We start from the raw sequence: 19023 nt of genomic DNA, 5'->3' as shown, positions 1-19023 counted from the left end.
CATACTGTAGAATTGTTCAACTTGTTCTGGTTTGTAAAAAAGGAAAAAAAAGGTGTGTGAAAGGGTAACACAGGTGATAAGGTATTAATCTTACAAACTAATCTTAAATTAGCATCAAGAAATACTTTATTCAAATACCTTTCACATCTGAATCTGCTACAGCAAGATACATATGAAAAGAAATCATTGCTAAGGTTGCAGAAAAAATACAAAAAGAAAAAGCCAATGACATGAACACTGTGGCCTTTCTATACAAAATAGCATGTCTGACTGCTTCATTGTTTTTCCACCAAAGAAAACAAAGCAACATTTCAAGAATTATGAAAGAAAATATCTAAGACATTAATGGGAAATAGAAAAGAAATTATGGGCCAGCCTTTCAGTTCTGATTATCTGATATGCTAAAGGTGAAAAGAAATACTTTCTTTACAAAATAATTCAATAGTCAGGAAAATATTATAATTCTGATGCAGATATTTCCTGGAGCAAAGTAAATAGTCAGCAAAGAAGCTGATACTCACAGATAAGAAGTAATGGATAAGAAAGTAATGGAATTTTATCCCATGTAATTATTTTGCTTCAAATGCAAGTTGTACACAATCAACCCATTTTAAGTTCAGGCTAAACTGTGTGGTTACGAAGTTCATTTTGCAACCACGTGGTTTTGGGTTTAGTGCCACTACACAGCACCTGAGGCAAATGTCTTCTGCTATATCATCATTTAGCGTCCGTTTTCCATGCTGGCATGGGACTGGTATGCAGGAGAGCTGTACCAAGTTCCAGTCTGATTTGGCTCAGTCTCCATGGCTGGAAGCCCTTCTTAATATCAATCACTCTAAGAGTATAGTGGATGCTTTTATGTGTCAACAACACTGGCCATGACAACAATTTCTCTTGGCTTGACGTGTCTTCTCAAGCACAGCAAATCACCAAAGGTCTCAATCACTTGTCATCACCTCTGCGAGACTGAACATCCAAAGTTCATACTTCACCACTTTGACCCATGTCTTCCTGGGTCTACCTCTACAGAGATTGACACTTCTTTATGCAGCTGTCCTCATCCATATGCATCACAAGACCATAACAGCGCAGTCTTCTCTCTCGCACACCACTTTTTCTCTGTTGACACTCACATTCTGATGTATGTGCACACTGACATAGCCCATGAGAGAATTTGGAAGATGGAAACTATAAAGCTTGTTGTGTGCATATGCGTGTCTCCTTTACTGGACATTATGCAGCAATTATAAACAAATATCACCACTGTACAAATGGCGATGCTTGCTTGCAAATTTTTTGAAAACATGTCCAGACTAGAGGAAAATATTACCTCTCTAGTAAACAGTTGAAGACTGGCAACAAGCTGGGCATCTGGAAGTAGAAATATTTATTTGCCTGACCCATGCATGAATGGAAAAGTAGACGTTAAAACAATGATGATGACGGTGTTATTACAGCTTGTTACCTCTCTCATTTGCAGCAAAGAAAGAGGTTGATCAGTGCAGAATATATATCTTTTTATCTTCTTGGTAACTGCCATAAAGTATCTATAGCAATACACTTCTGACTTTTAAATAGATAACTATGTAACTTAGATATATCTGCTGTACAATCTGAGCTTACACTGTTTGCTTGTTTTTTTCAAGAGCAGAGAATTATAGCCTCACAAAATTGTTATTGTTGAGTAAAAAAAGTTTACAAATTCCTTTTTCAATTCAAATGGTCACAGCAAGAAAGCTGATGTAAACTCTAGTTGCTTCTCTTAAAACTCATTGCTTAGACATAATATATTTACTTCGCCAAATCTTTTTTTCTTTTCAAAACTATGACCTCTAGAACTTTCTCTTGTTTAGGCTCTCTTCGCAATTATTAACTATTAAAATGAAAAATTAGCTACACTAACCTCACCCAGTTATCCTAATTCCCACGACTGACTGAAAAGGATATGGGCACTGAGGCGATTCAGCTTTAAAAGCTATCTGAGAGGAGGAAACAACCAAACAGAATTTGACCAAATTCTTTCTAACTACTTATTTACCTAGAATTAGAATTATTCAATAAATATTCTATGCATTGAATATAAACGTGGACATTGGATAGATAGGTCATTAACATTTATAAACAATTGGATTTAATGTCAACATTTGTATTTGCATTCAAAATACAATGACCAATGTTTGAAAAATACGACTGAACTTTCCTCAATTTTGAGGTTAGAATAGTGGCAACATGCATCTGGACATGAATGAACATACATTTATTTCGTACAATATTATAGCGCCAGTTCAATTTACCAGATCGGGATCTACAGAATCCGTATCAAGGAAAATTTTATAAATACAGGTTGTTGTTTTTTTTATGAAGAAACTTTTAAGAGAGAACTTTTTGATAGTTTTTGATCAAATTTAAATGGGGAGCACATTATCAAAAATGTGTTTCATATTTTTTTAAAGATCCTGATAAATAATTTACCGATGTCTGAAAGAGACATAGAAGTATGTAAAAGAAAATGTTACTAAAAAATTCTAAGTTAAGAATTGTCAGTGATGAAATCTAACAAGAGATTCAAATAAAACAACAGCCATTTGTACAAATGACCGAGAATAATTTACTATAAACAAACTAGATATATCACAAATATTATTTAAGAAGCTTGTGGAGTCTGTGAAATTCAATTCTGCGCTTTCTTACGTCTAAACCTCATAACAAACTGTTTAAAAATGACACTCCTTTGTGTTTATTAGGGATAGGTACCTGTCGAAATGTGACCGCTGCCATAAACTGAACTGACACCCCAGTGACGTCAAAAATTGTATAAAAATTCACTCGATACCTGTTTGAACGTAAATCTCAAAAACATAATTCTTTTATAGTGGTGAGGCTAAATGGAATTGTTATTTCACTTCTCATATTTTAATAATTTCCTCCGTATAAATAAATTCTTCATATTTACATTAACATCTCCGCCATCTCAGAGTAATGAAATTGCGGGAAAAAATGTTGCTGTAAAAGTATAGATGGAGTATCGAAATTTAATGATATACATAAAAATACTAAGTACCATTCCTATATTACGTACACATGAATAGTTTCACTTCTCACTTCCATACGGGAATAGGTTGGGCACCTACACTCTCTTTTGCTAATGCAGATGAGATTTCGCAACTGGAAACAAAATTGAGCAACTTATTAGCAATAAGCTGGTTATTTATATTTTCTCGTGAATGGAGTTACAAATTAAGTGTGTGCGTGTAAGTAAGCAAAAAGTTTCGAGGAGTGACTGATCACAGTATTGAGTCAACGTCACGAGGTTTGGTATGAAAACAGCATTCAGTTATGTGGAAAATGTTAACAATAGGCTAATTAGTTAGGAACAATATTTAACTTTAAAGATCACTGCATTCCAATAATAAGGGATAAAAGAAAAATTTCCTCGAACAACTTTTAAACGATCATTTAAAACTGGAGCCGTACACTTGTCTATTTTATATTCATCATATTTCTATATATGTGAACTACATTAGTTAATTTTAGGTCATTGGAAACTTAATCTATATCAAAGGAGGGAATCGTTATGTGGTCGTTCGACCCACTGGAAATAGCACCAGTCTCTCTCAAATCGAACCATATAGTCTTAAGAAACGGAGACACATTGGACAATGTAATAGTAAAAGACATGATAGGCATAGGTATCACGTCTTCGATTACGATCAGGGTTGTCCTGGGGGCTAAGCAACAGCAGTAGATACTAATAATTAGGATTAAGAACTGAAAGGAGATGGTAAATACCAGAAAATATTCCGTCGAGCGAAGTGAGCTGTCGGAGTACAGCAACATGAACTTTCTAAGAAGGCTAATTTTATTTTTGTCTCGTTTGAATAAAATGTCAAATGTCTGTGTGTAACACAAAAACATGCTTAAGTACATCACATTAAGATATTCTTTTCATTGACATAACTTTTGAAAAATATAAAATACAATTGTACAGTGTTTTTTTTCTAAAAAACACAAAAAATAAACTTCGACCAATTCACGACATAATGGTTAAAAAAAAAAAACAAGCGGCCATTAGAGTTTGAAATTGACTGGGGTGGGGGAAATCAGAAAAGTTGAAATCTTATATAGCTACAAGTAAAATTAATTTAAAGAATATTAAACGTGTAACCATTATTTACAGGCTGATTCTAATTTTGATGCTAAGAATATAGTATTATTGGTATATTAATAAATTTCGGAGTCGTATTTATTAGGCTGAGGATTTGATCAGAGAATATTCTAACAGTTTTAGTAGCATTAAAATTGAAAAAAAGTGAACTTGCTTAAATAACTATGGCTCTACATATTAATATTAAAAAGAAAGAGAGGAACGTTTTAACAGATAGTTCGTAGCAATTTTATTTAAACATCTCGTAGAAGCTACACATCTAACAGGTAGGCTTTTCGCTTGATGAACAAATCGACCGCCATGTAATTTACCTGTCACGTAATTGAGGAGAGACTTTATCGAACTTTATGAAGGAAATGACAAATTTGGATTACCAACTCTAATTAGAAAACAAAGTAAAGTTTTATATGTAGGATAACAAAGCAGAAAAGTAACTATTTTAAACATTTGTAAACAATGATTTATAAAACAAACAATATACATATATGAAAATCTATCCCATCCAATGACATCTGTCAATCATCAAGCCAAACACTGTTCAAGATATTTATGCCCTTGAAATAAAGAATGAGTCTCTTAAATTAAAATTTTCCCCCTATATAAATCTACACGAATCAAAATCTCTAAGAATTAAAAAATTTTTCAGACGCGAATAGTAAATGAGGTTGTAACAAAGTAGAACTTGTTTTGCATTGAAAACTTTCTGGTAAAGAAAACATTCATGATAGAAAAGTTTTGTCAATTCTCTCCGGAGTCTAAACTGCTTCATAACATTATTTTCACAAGTAAAACGACATCGAATTTATACAGAGGTAAAATATAAGTGTATAAACAATCACGCCTCATAAAGCATTAGAGATGTAAGATTAAAAAAACAAAATCAAGACTAGTTAGATTTCTGAGTTTAGCAGTAGGCTAACCTCGATCAAAAAGGTGCATTAACAAAAACGTTTCAGCCGTGACCATCTCATTTTTTTTGTACAAACAGGTCTAAATTATCGTTTTTTCTTTTTTTTTTTTGAAATCAAGTGAGACTTAAACTGACTGTTTTTCCGGACAAATTTAGTTTCCACTGCACGGCACTCAATTCGTAGATAACATCGTTCATAACTAAAGAGAGCTCTCCTGTAATACATTTCTTTAGTAAGCTAATCTCTTTCTAATTGAATTTACTGTTAGTTACAAAGTTATTTTACACGTCAGTATACTATGGTGACACTTCTGGACGTGTTCAGGAAGATATGGAAAATGTTAGCATTATTATATCAGTAGCGATTTTCTTTTAGACAACACCAAATTTATAAATCTATTTGCATTCTGGTAATTTCTTTTAGTGTTATTAAAATTGGGAAAACCTCCAAATAGTCCTGCGGCTACTATAATTCCGATTATAATAATTGTTACATATATACACACACACAGACATACAGGCAGAATGTTTTCTGTTTACTTGTATTAAAATTTATGTAAAATTACCAAACTAAGAACAGCAAGACAATTTCATGGGAGCGTGGTATTTTTAATAAAAGAAAAGAAAAAAGTTTGAAAAAGTGAGGTTGATGATGATAGTGATGAAAGACATCATGGAAAGAGGAGTGAGAATGAATCATGGATTTTGTGACCAAATCACATAATATGACGCTTTGCATCAACGAAAACAGATTAATTTTAGAAAAAAGAAAAAAGAAAATAAATTATTGATTAACGACTAAGGATTGTTTAGATGTTCTGTTCTAAGCTAAAAGTTTAGAGAAAAATGGAATTGCGTTTTCGATATTTTACTAAGAGACAATAACTACTAAAACGCAAATCACCTGTGATCAGCATAAACTTATTTGTTTGTACACACACATCTATATATATATATATATATATATATATATATATATATATATATATATATATAATACTTAACGAGTACATATACACTGTTGACAAGAATTAATGCATTAGATGTTACATAAATTACTATTTCAATTTAATACTGTTACGATTGCGTATAGCGGATAACTAAAACATGGCGGTGCTCCAGCAAGGCCACAGCCTTAGGGCTGAAACATGTAAAAGAATATGCTAGGAAAAAAAAGTATTTGGAAAATTCAGGAAATTAATTTCATTAACTTCCATTTATCAAGGAAAATAATTTTGATAATAGGATAAATGTAACGCAGCGAGTCCAGTTCAGTTTTTATTTCAGTTTGAAGTCGTAGTTTCATATACCCCAGACAGATAATTCCCCTGTGAAAAACATGAACAACACAATATCCATTTTCTCTGTGTCATTAGATCAGGTATTCTGTGACAAATCAAAATAAAACATTACGATATTATATACACACACACACACACACACACACACACGAAACATAGGTGTAAAATTACCTCGTTTATTCGAACATTTTTGTTCTTTGGCTATCTTTAACTCTCCTGTAATTTTCGATTCCAAGTGTTCTGATTTCTTGATTAGCATTGTTTCAATATTTTGCAACTTCTGTATAGCCTTCTGTGGTGTTAATGCTGGTTCCTGCTCTTTCGAGAACCCAAACAGTTTAGTAATAGAATGCATCGTGAATAATTAAGAACAGAAAAACAACAACGGAGGGAAAAAGACACTTCAGATTGTTCAAAAATAATGATCAGTTCTTCTTGTAATTTTTCTTGTTCTGTTGTTTTTTACCGTCTTTGTTTTAAAATAAATACTGTGAATAAATTATATTTGGGAACGGGACGTATTAGGACTGAAATTATACCATATATAACTTCTTTGGAGATATATGGCCAGCTCTAGACAAAGCAGACACAAAGGCGCTGGCAGTGCCTTGGTGTACGCGAAGAATTCTTTGTTGCCGTTTAGTTAAGGAGTTAAATTTATAGAGTATTTAGTGTATATATATAAAAGTGTGTGTATGGGTAAGATGTAAAACACGAAACACCAGAGTATGCGTTCTTTGCGCTGCTGTATTCGTAATCCACAAGTCTCTAAGTGGCCCTCTGCCGTACACCGCCCCTCGAAAGCGCATGTAAAGCACATTTTCATTGGTCGAAAAAAACAATACTGCTTCTAAGGGAAATAACTCTCTATATTCATTTTATTTAAGATTTAAGTCTGTTGGATTCTTTTTCAAATAATTCCTCTTGGCTTTTATACATCTCTCTTTTATCTTTTACTTGTTTCAGTCATTCGACTGCGGCCCTGCTAAGGCCACTCCCGTGAAGGGTCTTTTCGAACAAATCTACTCGAGAACTTTTTTTTTTCTCAGCCTGATACTTATTCAATCGGCCCCTTTTTGCCGAATCGCGAAGTTACAGGGACGTAAACAAACCAGCACCGGTTGCCAAGCGGTGGTGGTGGACAAACGCGCGCACACATGTAATGTATGTATATGCATATATATGTATATATATATAATATATATATATATATATATATGACGATCGTCGTTCAAGAGGTTTAAACTTGAGCAGGTAGAGGTGTAAATGTAAGGATAAGCAAGTTAGGCAAATCGATATACAAAATATATTAAATATATTTAAACCAAAAAAGTACATATGTTTACATATAAAAAGGTCCGACTTACACAGAATCGAAATGATTATTTTGGACCACCAAGCACCTAGAAATTGCTGTTGGACTCGTTAAACTCTTATTCAAAACCTTGAATTCCTAATATCTTTTGCCTAACTTGCTTATCCTTACATTTACTCATATATATATATATATATATATATATATATATATATGAATAAATGTAAGGATAAGCAAGTTATATATATATATATATATATATATATATATATATATATATATATATATATATATATATATATACTTATTGTTAACAAAAGTCGGGATGTGTGTCGTTATGTGTGTGTGACGGACTTCTTTTCAGTTTCCGTCAACCAAATCCACTCACAATGTATCAGCAGGCCCGGGGCTTTAGTAGAAGACACTTGCCCAAGGTGTCACCTCGTGGGACTGAACAGAGAACGATGTGGTTGGGGAATTTGTTTCTAATACAGGCACTGGGACAGAAATTTCAGGATAGTGTTGTTAGTCGAGACATCGATCCAAGTTCTCGAATGGCATTTTATTTTATCAACCCCGAACAGGGATGCCACTGATGGGGTTTTCCACCCAGATCTGGGGGTTTTTTGAGCAATGATGGGTTTATGGGTTTTGGTTTCCAAATTTACATTAAATCTGGGTTTTAAAGTTAGTTTTGGCTGCAAACTTATCTTTTAAAGAGAATTCGGTGTCATACTCTTTAGATGCAATATGTACCAAAGCTGCACTTCTAATACTTTGTAAACTTTCTATATATCATCCACAATCATCTCATGTAATGAATTTATTGATACAAATATTGTATGTGACTTAATTACCGATCGTACGCGTTCATTATTTGTTTATACTTGTATCATATTGGGCAACTACAAGTTACAATGCGTTGATGGCCACTTGTACACTTGCCTGAAACTCTGACACCACCAGTTGACAGCTTGACTGTGTTGACGGTGTACGCTTTGATTATTACTCGCGATTTCAAATCTGTTTAACAACATTTTGAGTGAGTGTGTTTGTTTTGTAACCCTTTGCAAAATAATGGCAGACAATAGTATGTCCAAAAAGAGTAAGTGGTACACCCAAAATTTCAAGAAGTGATTGGATGATGCTGAGCTTAAATATTGGTTACGGCAAGATGATAAAAATCCTGACACCTGCTGCTGCGTTTGTGGTGGCATGTTGAAAAATACTAACAAATCAATGCTGTTAGCTCATAAAAACACTGCCAAACACAAGAAAGCTTTTGATAGTGCGAAATCTGCTATTAAATTAGATTCATTTATTGTTTTAAAAATGGATGATACATTAAATGAAAAAGTAGCTAAGGCAGACTTGCTACTAACAACTTATGTTTCTGAACATCACGTACCTTTCATCCATATAAATCACTTAGCTAAAATTTGTAAAAAGGCCTTTCCCGATAGTGAAATAGCTAAAAATCTACAAATGAAAAAAACAAAATTAACATAGACGGAATTTCACATTATGAACGAAATGAAATCTTGGAAATTCTCAAGAAACAAAAGTTTTCATTATCGATAGATGAGAGTACGGACATCTCAGTGACACAAATCTTAGCAATAGTTGTTCGCTTTTTTGAGGAACAATCGCTTAATATCAAGGATGCTCTTCTGGATGCAATTGTAGTAAGAAAATGGTTCGTCTGAGGGTTTGTACGATGCTGTCAAGTCTACACTTACAAAAGTTGTATCTATGAGTTACATACTTGGATTTGCCAGCGATAATTGCTCAACAATGATGGGGAACGAGCGGGTTTCAAAAGTTATTGAGAAACGATATTCCGACTGTATCTACAATAGGCTGTGTTTGCCATTCGTTTGCACTTTGTTCAAGTCATGCAGTGAAGATGTTACCTTTGTATCTCGAGTTGTTTTTAAAGGACTTAACTTCTTACTTTTCTGAAAGTAGCAAACGTCAAAATGACTTCAATATGATACAAAGTGTTGTTGGCACAAAAGAAAACAAAATTCCAAAGCTTTCGCAAACTAGATAGTTGTCACGTGAAAATGTAATTAATGTTATAATACAGGGTATCCACAAAGTCTGGGTACATGGAGTAAATAAAATAATGACATAAACAATTAAATATAAGAAATAATAACTTCTTAAAGTATGTGTTAATCCCCATGTACCCAGACTTTGTGGACACCCTGTAGAATAGTGGGATACCCTTGTACTTTATTTTCAGTCAGAGGCTAAAGTAGAAAAAGTGGACAGAGTAAAAAAGATCTATGAAACTATGATTAACAAAGGGACGAAGTACATGTTGCTCTTCTTACATTATATATTAAAGAAAGTAAATGCTCTTAATGTCGAGTTTCAATAGGAACACTTTCTATTGCATCTGTTGTGTACACTCATATCCAGTGAATATAAAAGTATCCTTAGTTGCTTTATAAAGAGGATGTCCTAGCCATATCTAGATTATCAGATATTGATCTCAATAACACACAACAAATCACAAAGATTTGAATGATATTTACCTCGGTGGACACGCAAGTAGATATCTTGAACAAAACCCCATCGTTGGTGACTGAACTAGATTCAAAACCATTTGCAAACATTTTTTAATAGAATTATGCTTTCAGATAAAAATGCGCTTTCCTCTCGATGAAGTTGGAGTGCTTGCCCTCTTAGAAATACTTGATCCAAAAGTAGTGCGCGATCTCACTAACTCTCCTCAGTCGATAATTCCCTTGGCATCAAACTTTCTAGCAATTGCACCAGAAAACACACTTGAACAAGACAATGAGTGGGGATTATTTCGGCAATATAAACAAATTCCCGTTTCCTCAAAAAGTATCCCTGAATTCTGGTATTCCATACACAATCTTAAAGACGGGTTTGACCACTCTAAATTTGAGAGGCTATCACAATTCATGACTAATTTAACTGTGTTACATCCTTCATTAGTGTGTGTGGAGCGAATATTTTCCCCAAGTAAGTTGCACAAAGACAAAGTTCACTAATATGTTGAAGGCCAAAACGATCACTCGCTAAACAAGCAATTACAAGAAAGGGAGCATCATGCATTCCTTGGGAGCTGAACACTAAACTTATTAAAGATGTAGTGGATGGGTCTTGTCATTTTAGATATACGAGTAGATTGAACTTCAAAAAGGAAGATAATGAGTATCACCATTGAAGATGATGTGAATATGTACTAAATTGACAATTAGCTGGAATCGAAAAATAATCATCCGTCAAGGTTGATGAAAGACAAGGCTGTAGCTTTGTTGCTATGTTTCATCTCTTGACAACCTATCCTTAGTTCCATCGTTAAAAAGAGTGCGCGCTTTAGTCCTGATAATGTATTTCGCGTTGAAGAAATGATCGAGAGCCATTCTTATTTCCAACATATCAGTTGCGATACCTTTCCTAATCTTTCCTAATTTACTCAATAGCTCTCTTCCAATCTGTTTCTATCGTATCTCTTTGCTAAATGCTATCGATTCTACTCTGATTGATAATCTTTTCCATTAACTTCCACCTTCCTAACTCACTAATCCGGACAATGTAAACTTTGTGCGCCACACCGTTCTCGTCTCTCACTAGGGTCAATGAGCAGGACTTACCCAATAAAGAAATCTAAAGCAATCCGACCGCTTTTACTCAGTCACTTACGTGAAAGCACTGCCTTTATTGTCACTCACGTCCAGCACCACTAACTTAACTTCTGGGTCCTAGAATGCCGTCTGTGTCTTGAGCTTCGAGCCCTTATGAAATAACAGTGTTATCCTTTCCCCTGATCCTGACAGACCACATGATACATACACCTCATAGTCGTCGAAGGTTGGCGCGGTGCATGACCTAGAAATTTTCGTCTATTAAAATGTAAAGATCTGTGATCGTTGAGTAAATGAATTTGTTTCCATGCCAACCATCGTCCATGTGCGGTGAACTGAAAAAGGAAGAGGTCACTCCCATTGAACTAGTAATAGAACAGGTAATCTGGTTTTCTCAATACCGGAAATTGGGGAGACGTTTCGTGAGAGGCTTTTCTAACTTATTTTTACTTATTTTTGGTGTCTTACGAAACATTCATACGTCATAAGATGACGTGTTCATATGTCATAAGAGAATTTTGATCAGAGTGCTGTGTAGGCGTGTGAGTTTCGTTGTCGTGGTATTTTGTACCGGATTTAATCGAAACCTTCTCCTTTGGTGTGTTTTTGTTGTTTATTATCTCCTATGTGAAGTCACGGTTGTTCTTTCGTACGGCAGGGAAGTTGATGATGGGATAGGGTTTTATGGGTTTTGTTGTAGTTCTTGTGTTTATTTCCGTTTTTTTTTTGTTGTGGTTGTAGGTGGTTGATCGAGGACCTTTCTGCTGTACCGTCTATCATTCCGGCTTTTAAGCTTAAGGCGTTTTTTATTCGTCTCGACCTCGCTACGCAAGGTCTCTGTGTCGGAGAGGCCTGAACCCGAAGGAAGTCGTGCCTATGTGAGCGCGTGCGAATATTTGTTTCTGTTTTGATGTACTGGTTGGGGGAGGGAAACTGTTGATTGTGTTAGTGATTCCAGAAGAGTACTTCGGGGATATGGTGTTGGTCTTACCTACTGAGGATTACCATATACCATGTACCACTGCTAATACAAATATATTAAATGTTTTAAAATATCTGGTACACAAAACAAATACAAATGAGAACAACCAATCTTTCCAGGAATAAAAGCCACCACTAAATAGGATCATAACTCCGCCAAACCTCTTTTCACTCTGATTACCTTCTGCAAAATAATGCGCCGAAATTGCCTCTCAGAAGTTTTGGTTTCAACTGAGTCGTGTAGCCCCTTCGCCATTTGGAACGTAAAAGACACCTTTCGGTCATGAATGACCATGGAACTGCACATAGAAAGTCCCTCTCCGAGGCACAAGGCCGGGCAAGGTTGTTTATGGAAGACCAGAAGTTGCCTCATGCATACTCGCCTCCCTTCTCTACGTCACTGATATTATTCAAAGGAAAGGTAAAGGCCGATACAACTTGGTACCAGTAACGTCGCAACTCATTTCTACTGCTAAGTGACCTGGAGCAACGTGAAATAAAGTGTCTTGCTCAAGCACACATCACACAGCCCGGTCCGGGGATCGAACTCACTACCTAATGATTGTGGGCCTGACGTAATCTCTCCGTTATTGAAAAACTACTGATGTGATCTTCATTAACCTGCCATCTAGAACCACCTGGTATTCATTCCCCGTTTCCTCTAAAATCAGCACAGTATATGATTAGTATAAGATTTCATGGGCTGTATTAGATTTAAATACATTGGAGGTATTTTTCGAGGTTCCGTAAAGTTTAGGCACTCCGTGGTGGTAAGTACCTCTTCATTAGGGACTTCTAGTTTCTTGCTTGCCCTTTGTCTTGGCTCAGTCTCTTTCTCTCTCTCTCTCTCTCTCTCTCTCTCTCTCTCTCTCTCTCTCTCGCCACACCTCTCGTTTCTTAGTACTCTTCACCATTCTCTTCTATTTGTCTCATTCTCGTTCTTAAAAGCCAAGCATACGTTTCCATACGACTTTTCTGTTCTCTGGACAATGTTATTCCATAAATTAGAGGAAGCCGGAACTTCCTAATACGTTACAAGTGTTGCAAATGGTTATTTGTCAAAATCTGTGAAAAGAATTCAAAGAATGACATTTCCTCCCACCCACTTCTCTCTTGCTTTGGCACCTATTTCCTCTCTTCTCTCTTACCCACCTTCTCCCTTCTACCCTCTCCCTTCATTGTTACCCTTCCTTCGTCACCCCACCCCTACACATTCCAACCCTACCATCCCTATACATCCTATCCCACCCTTATCCCATCCCTAAGACTCCACCCTTGCTTCCTCCACTCTCACCTCCTCCACACCACACACCACACCACTCCACCACACTACACACCACCACACCATACCACACCACACCACACACCACCATACCACATCTCACTACATCACACCACCCCGCATACACTAGCACTGACCACTTCCCAGCACCTGCACCATCATCCACACATCTACACATGCACACACGCACACGTCAATGTCACCAACCCCTTCCACACGCACATACATACACACGTGCATCTTCGTTTTGGGATCACCACTACTTTATTATCTCCACTACTTTATTCTCCCTTTCTTCCTAACTCTCCTGTGTGACCCCTCTGTCCGGCATTCGCCATGATAGATTGCTAGCCACTAAACCGTTTTCTATTTTCTCTCCCTGTTTATTTCTGTGTTCCTTTCTGTTGAAGAGCGTAGGTTCGAAACGTAAAAGACTTTCTCACTTCCTGAGTGTTAAACTAATACATTTGTTTGTTGTTTAAACACCCGTCTTCGTTGTTTGTTTTTTTCGTAAATTCTCCTGCACTGTCTCTGACACCTCTGTCTCTGACACCTCTGTCTCCTTTCTTGACATTTCGGTCAGCATTCATCACTCCACTCTCACCACCTCCATCCACTACAAACACACAGACTCACACTCATACCTCAACTTCTCCTCCTCCCATCCTAAACACACCAAGCTTTCCATCCCCTATTCCCAATTCCTCCATCTACGCAGGCTCTGTAGTGACGACCATGACTTTGAGACTCAGTCTCAACTCATGGCTCCCCACTTCATCCTATGTGGATATCCCCTCACCACTATCCACACCGCCTTTGCCAGAGCAAGTTCCATGGATCGTGCATCTGTTCACTCCCACCGAACCCGCCCTGCCGTCTCCCACCTCCCTTTTCCCCTCACCTACCACCCTATCACCCTACCTCTCCAATGCACCATTCTCCGAGCTTTCTGGAGTCTCCAGTCTGACCCCTCCACTTCACACATCTTCCCTAACCGACCCCTCCCCTCCTTCAAACGAGCCCACAACCTACGAGACCTCTTGGTCCACAGCTTCTTCTCCAACCTCCCAACCTGGCTCGTTCCCCTGCTCCCGCCCACGCTGCCGCACTTGCCCTTACCTCTCCAACACCACCCTCCTCACCGGCACCCATCATCGACCCTATTCTCCTGAAATTTTAGAAATTCTCACGGCATCAATAATATATGTATATACTCATGAAGTGTTTCCACATAATTCTGTCTACCATATTCACTCACAAGCTATTGGTTGACCTGGGGGTATAATGTAATAGAACTCATTTCTTTGGGACTGAACTTGAAACCATGTGGTTACAAAACAAGCTTCTTAACCACACATGCATGCATGTGTGAGTGTGTGTGTGTATGTGTGGTGTGTGTATTCTTTTATTCTTTTACTTGTTAGTCATTTGACTGTGGCCATGCTAGAGCACCACCTTAAAGGGTTTTAGTTAAAGAAATCAACCCTAGGACTTATTCTTTGTAAGCCTAGTTCTTATTCTATTGGTCTCTTTTGCCAAACCACTAAGTTATGGAGATGTAAATACACCAACATCAGTTCTATATTTAAGAGATGAGGAATTATGTACATTATTTATATTATTTACATTATTTATATTCGACGGATATTTGTCCTCATCTTGTTTGTTGTTAACACAACGTTTTGGCTGATATACCCTCCAGCCTTCTTCAGGTGTCTTGGGGAAATTGGCGTAGTGGTTAAGAGTGCGGGCTACTAACCACAAGATTCTGAGTTTGATTCCAAGCAGTGACCTGAATAATAATAATAATAATTTATTTCTTTTTTGCCCACAGGGGGCTAAACATAGAGGGGACAAACAAAGACAGACAGGGATTAAGCCGATTATATTGACCCCAGTGCGTAATTGGTACTTATTTAATCGACCCCGAAAGGATGAAAGGCAAAGTTGACCTCGACGGAATTTGAACTCAGAACGTAGCGGCAGACAAAATACCGCTAAACATTTCGCCCGGCGTGCTAACGATTCTGCCAAATAATAATAATAATAATATCGAAAAATACCTTAGGAATGAGAAACCAGGTTTGAAATTTCCCCAAGACACCTGAAGAAGGCTGGAGGGTATATCAGCCGAAACATTGCGTTAACAACAAACAAGATGAGGACAAATATACATTGAATGTAAATAATATAAATAATGTACACCAGCATCAGTTGTCATGTGATGGTGGATGGTGGGTGGGTGGGAGCAAACACAGACACAAAGACATACACACACACACACACACACACACACACACATGTATATACGATGAGTTTCTTTCAGTTTTCATCTAACAAATCCACTCACAAGGCTTTGGTTAGCCTGAGGCTATAGTAGAAGACACATGCCCAAGGTGTCACACAGTGGGATAAGTTATCTTTCTGTTTTATTTTTATTTATTTAAAATTTTTTAAAATAGAAATAAAATTTTCAGTGGTGTCATTATGACATTATGAAACTCCCTACTATAATAATTTCAACATTTATTTTATGAATTCACAAAATTACTAAATGACAATCCTATTGAAACCAGGATATTTATATGTTGTTGTGTATTTGTGCAGTATTTTTGTGTATTTGTGCAGTATCTTAGTTACTTTCTCTTGTTTGACTATATCACACCCAGATATCCTGATTGGAAGGTTTAGCATGTCATTCAGCTTACTACCATCACCTGGTCTTTAGGTGCCTTTAGCAGAATTCACTCTGTTGCAAGCTTTTAAATTAGATCTGGTTCTGTCTCTCTTCAGTCTTCATTGCCTTATAAATATTCAAACTGGGCATGGACCTCAACAGCCTTAGAGGGTCTATAAGTGTCATACGCACTTCCACACCACATCTGCCCAACATATAAAGAAACCAAAAAATTACATGTGATATATGAGTTTCCTCTGTAAGGGATTATTTATCTCTAATCCTTTTAACCCTTTAGCATTTAAATTGGCCACATCCAGCTTGCTTTATGCTCCAACTGACCAGGTCTGGCCTCTCACTAACCCTACAATGTCATTCACATCATATACAATCACATCATCAAAATCTGAATGCTAAAAGGTTAAACTCTTGACAAACTTCTACATCTGATTTTCATTTGCGTTTGAAAGATAAACTGAATGTGAGTTGTGATAAGGATTTTACTATAGTGATGCAAAGAAAAAAATGATTATAAACATGTAATGCAAATGAGTATATATGATTATGTAAGAAAGTTTTGAAATCAGTAGTAAAAAGCTCTAGGAATAAATTGAACAATTTGCAACTTGATAGTTTTATCATATTTAAAGTTGAAAGTTTTATCATATTTAAAGATACAATGACAAAGGATTAGAATGAAAAGTATAGAATGGGGTAGACCTAGTCCCTCTTATATCATCCAAAAAAAACATGTTAAACTATTGGAGGTTGATGATCTTGATGATGTGGCATCTTATCATGACAATGATGATGATGATGATGATGACGATGACGACGACGATGATGATGACAAAAATAATAATATGATTGCTTTCAATAAATATTTTTTAAATGACTGAAAACTCAAAAGTTTTTTCTTATTGTAACTCCAGTTTTTCTTTATTTCCTTCTAGTTTTAGATATTCTTAAAATCCAGATTTGAAGCATTTTGAACTTTAAAGCATTCATATAAAATAAAACAGAAAAAGTTACAGTATTTTCGAATTTAAGCATTCTATGAAAATGGAAATAACTCCGAAAATTGTGAGAATTGGTCAAGAAGTAGATGGTTATGGAAATTTCTCTATTCCTAAGATCTATTTCCCATTGCAGAATCAGTTGAAAACCTGCAAAAGAAATTTAAAACTTGAAAAACTAGGCTTGAATTGAAAGATGGGTATGGCTGAGATAAAGACAACAATGTTAGGGAATGCTGGTATGTAGGAAGGAACTATAAATGCAGTGTATACCATACAACAGAAACACAAATGGTACTGTAGAATAACTAGAAGATTAGCAGCAAACTGAGAAGTTAGGTGCATCAGATATGCTGGAATATATAAAACCATACTATGTATGCTAACTTAATGAATATACTGAACTTGCAGATAGTCTAAGAGTGACTAGGATTTCAGGATTTTAAAAATAAGATTACTGTCTAATTATTGCTACTGTGGCGTTAGTGAAATCATGTTTGAGCTCTATTAATTAATTACAAAACTCTATTAATTAATTACAAAGCTCTATTAATTACAAAGCTCTATTAATTAATTACAAAGCTCAATTAATTACAAAGACTTCTGACAATGCACTCTCCACTCAGAACCATGCTAATAGCTTATGATTGAAATTTAGGATTTCTTGGTTTTCTGTGAATTGATTTTGATAAAACTTTTCCCAGCTGGTCTGCACATTATGTCAACACCATTGTTATGTTTTCATTATTCTGTGTAACATCCATTCTTTTTTATTTCAGATTCTTCAGTTTTTGGGTGAACCATGCTAATAGCTTTTGAATGAAAATAGCCCATCTAGAAATTTTTTTTCAGAAAATGAAGGGTAATGATACATATTAAGCATAGATTGAGTATATATGGAACAGAAAACCATAATAATATAACAACATTTATTGACATAATGAATTATTTAGCCAGATGAGCGCCATTTCGACAGACAGCTACAAAACCCCTATTAGTCATGCAATCAGTCAATTTCTTAATAGTAGCAGGTTGGACCTCCTCTGCTGCAGCTCTGATGGTCACCCATAAGACATCTTTTGACATAAATTTGTGTCTATTGGCATAAGTATCTTGTTTAATGATGGACCAAAGATTTTCAGTAGGGTTGAGATCTGGAGATGCTGGCGGCCACACCATCAACCTTTCACCTTGTATGCCGTAAGACCCTAGGAATGTTTGGATGGTCCTAGCAGAGGGGGAGGGAGTGTTGTCATGCGGGAATATGAGATTCCTTAGAAGTGACAGCAGTATGTCATCTAGCTAGGGATCAAAGACCTCCTTCAGGAGATTGTAGTTGGTGATGCTCATCTCCAAAGTAGACTCAAATATTTGTCCAACTGTCAGGACCGTCAAAGGTCATCATGGTTTCATGAGTGAACAGAACACAGCTTATGTCTAATGTCATGTACTTTTGGGCCCATTGAAGCCTCAAATTCCTGTGACGGGGTATTAAAGGAGGCAGTTTCAGGGGTCCTTGCCTGAAAGCCATGGTCCTGAGGATGCAATTTCTGGTGGTTTTCACTACATGAGGAAGTATGGAGGTGGTGAAAATGGCTTTGCTTGTTTGTCCAAGTTTCCCACATAACTTGCGGTCAATATTCCTTAAATCCCTAGCTGACACAGTCTTGGAGGTCTCACAATCGGATTGTTTCTTCCTTGGTGAAGGGTCCTTCAGAAATCATCTAACTGTATCCACATGACAACCTAA

General features: G+C 36.2%; 1 protein-coding gene and 1 long non-coding RNA gene across 3 annotated transcripts in view; both read right to left on the bottom strand.

Annotated features, from left to right (window-relative positions):
• The window catches only part of LOC106874373 (charged multivesicular body protein 4c), a 69593-nt gene extending 62390 nt beyond the window's left edge, over positions 1 to 7203 (bottom strand). Inside the window, exon 1 of one of the 2 annotated variants that reach the window (XM_014922086.3) lies at positions 6548 to 7203. In XM_014922086.3, coding sequence (XP_014777572.1) covers positions 6548 to 6731 — 184 coding nt within the window. In that variant the 5' untranslated portion in view covers positions 6732 to 7203. Of the gene's footprint in view, positions 1 to 5210; positions 5317 to 6547 lie in introns of those variants that run through there. The other variant, XM_052968683.2, reaches the window with a different exon arrangement.
• Positions 7204 to 8019: 816 nt separating this feature from the next.
• On the bottom strand, positions 8020 to 11128 carry LOC149137651 (uncharacterized). Its single transcript, XR_016242572.1, has 2 exons — positions 10235 to 11128; positions 8020 to 9649 (listed from the first exon to the last, which is right to left on the bottom strand). It is a non-coding gene; the product is annotated as an uncharacterized LOC149137651 (long non-coding RNA).
• Positions 11129 to 19023: the final 7895 nt, after the last annotated feature.

This window comes from Octopus bimaculoides, chromosome 1, assembly GCF_046866305.1.
Source record: "Octopus bimaculoides isolate indiv1 chromosome 1, ASM4686630v1, whole genome shotgun sequence".
In the NCBI taxonomy this organism is placed as follows: Eukaryota; Metazoa; Mollusca; class Cephalopoda; order Octopoda; family Octopodidae; genus Octopus; species Octopus bimaculoides.
The sequence above is the reverse complement of the archived record's forward strand: the minus strand, read 5'-3'. Positions and strand labels throughout refer to the sequence as shown.